The sequence below is a fragment of the Hypomesus transpacificus genome, chromosome 24, assembly GCF_021917145.1.
Source record: "Hypomesus transpacificus isolate Combined female chromosome 24, fHypTra1, whole genome shotgun sequence".
In the NCBI taxonomy this organism is placed as follows: domain Eukaryota; kingdom Metazoa; phylum Chordata; class Actinopteri; order Osmeriformes; family Osmeridae; genus Hypomesus; species Hypomesus transpacificus.
In genome coordinates this window covers 459227-465226 of record NC_061083.1, presented here as the reverse complement: position 1 = coordinate 465226, position 6000 = coordinate 459227, and the positions used below count along the sequence as shown (strand labels likewise).

The following is a 6000-nucleotide window of genomic DNA, read 5'->3' as shown; positions in this document are numbered from 1 at the left end:
TTAACAGTTGTTCTGATCAGCTTGATGCATTTATCTTCACAACTAATTGTATTGTTAATTTAATTTCACAAATAAATTAAATATCCATCATAGTGGTCTTTGGTGGTCAACCAGGTCATTTGCTATTTTTGAGTTTATCAATGGTTTCTTGCTTCTTCCAAACTAAATAGTAAATTTTGACAGACCAAACAAATTTCACATGTCCACGATCTGGTGTTTTAATCCTTAAAGCCCCCACAAACAATAAAAAAAATACTTAACTGTGATTCATATTTTGTTCAGCAGTAGACTTCCAGTATAGGATTCAGTATAGGATTGTGAAAGAAAACTCTTCAAATTGCACAGATGCCAGTTTATTATTATGTTTAGTCATGGGTCAGATGGCTGAGCAGTTAGGGCGTTGGGCTATTAATCAAAAGGTCGTTGGTTTGATTCCAGGCCGTGCAAATTGATGTTGTGTCCTTAGGCAAAGCACTTCACCCTACTTACTCAGGGGGAATGTCCCTGTACTTACTTTAAGTTGCTCTGGATAAGAGCGTCTGCATTAATGTTATGTTTAGAGTGGCAGAGGAATTTAAGTTGATGCATAAAAAGGCACAATTTGGTTATGAAAACAATCACCAGAATGCAGGAAATGAAGTATTTAACACCGAAAATCTCCTGGGGGACAACCCCCAGACCCCCGCTTAAATATTTCCCCCCGACATTGGCCACAGCCAAGGCGTCCCTTATTTGACCACATTGGAGGTGGCAACCCTACTCTCAGCCATCAGACCCCCCAAGTAAAAGGACGCAACCGAGGACCCAAGAAATATAACAATGTGGGGTGGGGGTTCTCACACAGGAAAACAAGTCATCATAAAGACTTGTACTTCTCATCAGTCACTCTGTCAGCTATGGCTGGTCTCACAGTCTGAGTGTCAGCCATCTGTTGAGACTGAGGTGTCTAGTGTTCATGAATCACCAGCCAATTTCTGACCCACTCACTGGTACCGAGATTGCTGTGAGAGAAGCTTTCAGACAGACACCTTGCAATTAAAGACCATCAAAGGACCCCCCCCCCCCCCCCATCCTCCAAACACACATACACACACTGTACACAACAAACATTTCATGAGTTACTTGAAAAGTGCTAAATAAACCCTCAATGGCTATGTTTGACCAGACCTGAGTATGATTTTGACATCCAGCCAGACAAGAGAAGTTGATTTGTACTATTTTGCCAGTTCTCTTCCTTGTCACATACAGTTACAGGAATAAGTGGTTACATTATGCCATCACCTGTTTATCAAGTGTAACTACATGAAACTACCATGAAAGCAGGCTTGATCTAAACATACAGTAGCCTATATAATGACTTGCCAAGCTACAAATGAACTTTTCTTAATCTGGTATCAAAGTAATGTGTAATTAAGAGGTAGTTTATTATTCATGATTTACTCTGCTAATTTTAGGTATCTTCGTAAATGTAAAATTTCCCATTCAGTTTATTGTGCAAATATTATTAAAGGCAATAGGAAAATAGCAAAAGAATATAGTCTTGCAACTGTAAACATTCTTGTACATTGTGAAGGTATACACAAGTGTTTTTCTCAATTCAAAAGACTACTTATGGATTCAACATCAGCAGGTGAGATGCCCTTTATGAAAGTCATGCCAAATGTGAAGCAATTCCCGTGGATTAAAGCCAGTGACAATGACACGTGTGGCATAGGTGCACCTATTATATTCCAAACGACGGATTTCAAACAGGTTTTTCAGGGTCAAGTAGCTTTGAGAGTACACGAGTCGCACACCAGCCACACGTAGACACAAACCCACATAGACATCCTCCAAGGGGATCATCTTAACAAACCTGGAAGCCCAGGATATCTTCCTGGCCAGGTCCATGGAGAAGACATAGCCAGCACCAGAGACATAAGGAGGGAATGTATTCTCTGGGTAGATATCCTCTGATAGATCCCACTTACTGTTCTTATTTCTCCGAGGGCGGCCATCAGTAATGACTGATCCTGTGATGAATTCATGTCTAGGAGAGTCCCGCAGCATGTGATTGACAAGGTAGAACACATTGACAAATATATCTGTGTCAACCTTCATAGCGTATGAGGCTGTCTGACAGTGTGTGGCCAGCCAGTTCATGACCATCATGGTTTTGATTGTCAGGTTCTGGTAGCTGTCTAGGAAGTCCATTTGAATTATGTCTGCATGTTCCTGGCTTTCCTTCCTAAGGCTCGCCTGAATGTTGGACCTGAGGCCTTCCTTGGGCATACCAAGGAAAAACATTGTGAGAATATCCATGTTTGGTATCAAATTCTTTGATCCCCATGTTTTTCTAATAGCATCCCTTGAATCCCTGTCTCTTGGTGCTACCGGAACAATTAGCACCAGGAAGGGACTTCTTTCCATGCATACATGAGACTGGTTGAACACATAGTGATACGTTTCTGGAGATATTACCCGGTAAAGCTCCTGCGATATTGGATTAAGTGTTGTGGAGTCACGTCTTCTGGAAGGAGTGACTTTGCTCAACAATATCTTTCCAGAGAAGGTGAGGACTACTGCAACGATGAGAAACTTCACTAACCTTAAAGAGTTATTCATTTCAAAATGATATTATATAAAAAAATTAAATCTTGAGTGGTTAATGCAATATAATCTTTTTCTTGCATTGTCTGAATACTTCTGAAGCGGAGAAACCGAGAAAACTAACAATGAGCTTGAAGAAAAAACGCCTTCTTTACAGTGTTCACCTGTTATGGTCTTACAGAGGTCAGTCACTCCGTCTAAATATAAACAGCATTTGTGTAGTAGCACAGCAGTATCCATGTGAAAATTGCACGTTAACAGGTCGAACGAGTTAGGCTACTTCCGCAAAACGACGCAGTGTTCAAAAGTCCTTACCTCGTTTTCATAATCTGCGCAAGAAGAAACATTGTGCAATACACACACGGTATAGTAAAAAAGGCGAAAGAATATTATGTGTTCATAAAAAGGAAATGTATTTCATGATATTGAATATAGGATTACTGATTAATTGTAAACAATGCCGCCGATACTCATGTTAATTTTGCCGTCGGCAATTGTAAACTACATTTCTTGTTTTTCTTCTTCCTGGAAGTTAGGGAGACTCGGGCCAGAGTGTCGAATAGGGGGAGAACTGGCACTCTCGTGAAACTTCCGTGTTCTGGTTGCAGTTCCACTGTAGTTCCAGGCAGTGAAAAAAAAGGTGCTGGTACTCTCTTGCATTGGCAAATCATTATGACATTTCAGATTTTTACAGTGAAAAACAAAACTTGGATTGCTGGTACACAGGGCCGTACGCAGGGCCCAAAAAATACTGAGGTCATGAGTCAGAACTTCTAGGCGGGTTCGGGGGCATGCTCCCCCGGAATTTTTTTAAATTACATTATTTAAATATGGCCATTTTCTCTTATTGAGTCTTAAGGAGCAAAAACATCATCATTATGACTTTTGAATATGGGGCGGTGTGGAGCTTTTGAAATTTTGAGGTAAACATGGGGCATTCTGAGGCTTTTTGAAGGACCTTTATGGGACTCATGAAGTAAGGGCAAGTTACCACCATTTTTTTTTTATTATTATTATATGGCAACGACGGTACGAGCGTTCTGATTGGATAATGAGTAGTCACCCCAGCCGCGTATTGCCCTCCTCGCCGGTCAATACGGATCCGTATTGCCCTCTGACGTCAGCTTCAAAATGAGCGATATGGACAAGTCAGCTGCTGAGTTTTACTATCCAGATGATGCTGAAAAGCTTTGTCATCGAAAGTGAGGATGAAGACCAGACTCTTTGAATCACTTGTGTCGTTATTTTGTGATGAAATTAAAGCCATTTTAGCAGAATCATGTTGTCAGCTTTCTATAAAAAGTATTGAGTTGCTTGGCAACACATGAAACACACCGTGAGAAGACTTGAGAGCTAGCTACAATTAGCCTAAAGGTACCATTTATTTTCGTTTACAAAATGAAAATAATCTAAAATTGCCATATAATAAACTACTTACTAACCTCGACCGTTCGGTCATGCCGGGAAATATCAAACTGAGGCTGGAACGTATCGACCGAGCGATAGCGAGTCAGTTTGATATTTCCCAATTGCCACTGAATTTCATTTTCAATCAATCACATCAATGACATATCAATCGCAAAATGAATGTTGATTCAACCGGTGGAAATTGATTGACAACCGGTACTGACGGAGTTAACCAAACTTTGATTTGATGTTTCCTTATCCGAGTGCTGCAATACAAATATTTCCACATGAAAATGAATCTTTCTTCTCACAGTCATCTGCCACTTAAACTTCTCTTAACCTACATGTTTAGTTTGCTGCGCTCCTCTTCCAGTGACTGTAACTAACATAGGCTATTCACTAACAGTAGCGGTATGTCTATGGCAGAGCCATAGAAAAAGATTCTGCAAATTCTTTTTCTATGGCTCTGGTCTATGGCGGTAACATCAGCGTCCGACTTGTGTTTGGTGGTTACCATAACGACAGTACGTTTTGTTGATGACGCGCAGCACGTATGTCCAAACTCTTGAGCTACTCGGCTCTTCAAGTATAAAATCACGTTACGGTTTGTGGGAGACCAAGATCATCGTCCTGCAGTCAGTTTCACGTGTACTTTATTTTGAGTTTATATACCACGATTTAAGCACACAAAAAAACTGAAATACGAAAAAAAATACTGAGGACACGACCTCGGTGTCCTCAATGGTAGTTACGGCCCTGCTGGTACAACAACAATTTATTGTTAGCCTATTTATTAACAACATAAATGCATAGCCTCGGCTCGGGAACATATTTTATCAGGGGGGTGGCTTAATGTTGCGGGGCGGCAGGGACGGACTGGGAGTAAAAATAAGCCCCAGACTTTTATCCAGACCAACCCACCAGAACCGGCCCAGCCCCCGTATAGCTACGCCACCACAGCTGCCTGCTAATGCATGCATAGTCTGTATTTGATGTGATGCTAGTTCGGGAGTTCGATATTTAAAGGCCAACTTTTTGTGTAAAATAAAAATGGCTGTTTTTTAATTGGTAAAACCTTGTCTAACCTTTATTTTTCAGCCCCAACCTTACGTTTCTTATCCTCGTTTTCCATCGTTATTCTTCTCCCGGTGTTCCCGATGGCCAGTCCGCTCCTGTGGGGCTATTCCACGGTGGTGGATTTTAAAGTCATATCATTCAAAATTCTTGTGCTGTCAGAGGGTGTGGTCATTTGTGGTCATTGGCCAGGACGGTGTAGTGGTTTTTGTGAGGCACGGCGGCACCTATGTCCGGGGAGTTAGGTGGCTGAACGGTGAGGGAATCGGGCTGGTAATCTGAAGGTCGCCAGTTCGATTCCCGGCCGAGCCAAATGACGTTGTGTCCTTGGGCAAAGCACTTCACCCTACTTGTCTCGGGGGGAATGTCCCTGTACTTACTGTAAGTCGCTCTGGATAAGAGCGTCTGCTAAATGACTAATTGTAATGTAAATGTACATCGTTCCAGGCTGAGAAAGATTGATACTCAGCTGACGGTGGTGGAAGACATGGAAACTCAACAAGATGAAACTCAGCAGGCGGTGTCCGAAGGACAAACAATGTTACCACACTCTGGGTTCAAATATGAAAACTGTGACATGGACAGTGTGAAAGAGATGGCGAGTGTGGAAGAGAGGTCACCTGACTTGGAGCACCACAATCAGTCTGAGCAGGATGGGTGTGCACAAACTGATACATTACAGACAGCCACTGTCGCAACTCCTAAAAGACTGCAGCTGAAAGCTGGAAAAGTAGTGACGTATACAGACATTGTAAGTAACGGGAAAGATTCTTGGCCGTGCAGGAAAGGCCACTGGAAAAAACAGAGACTGGTTTAATATGCAATACATTGCATACTACAGGATCAGTCAATCTGAGTCAAATGGAGAATGTTCACATGGCTCCATCTGAGCATGCTGACCTGTGCACAGACAGTTATGAAGATGACATT

At 41.9% G+C, this 6000-nt stretch overlaps 1 protein-coding gene across 1 annotated transcript; it reads right to left on the bottom strand.

Annotated features, from left to right (window-relative positions):
* Window positions 1-204: 204 nt before the first annotated feature.
* On the bottom strand, window positions 205-2698 carry b3galt8 (beta-1,3-galactosyltransferase 8). Its single transcript, XM_047048575.1, has one exon. The coding sequence runs from the start codon at window positions 2602-2604 to the stop codon at window positions 1624-1626; it is 981 nt and encodes a 326-aa protein (XP_046904531.1). The 5' UTR covers window positions 2605-2698; the 3' UTR covers window positions 205-1623.
* Window positions 2699-6000: the final 3302 nt, after the last annotated feature.

Coding starts and splice junctions, on each gene's coding strand:
- b3galt8 (XM_047048575.1), bottom strand. CDS start 2,604: ATGAATAACTCTTTAAGGTTAGTGAAGTTTCTCATCGTTGCAGTAGTC.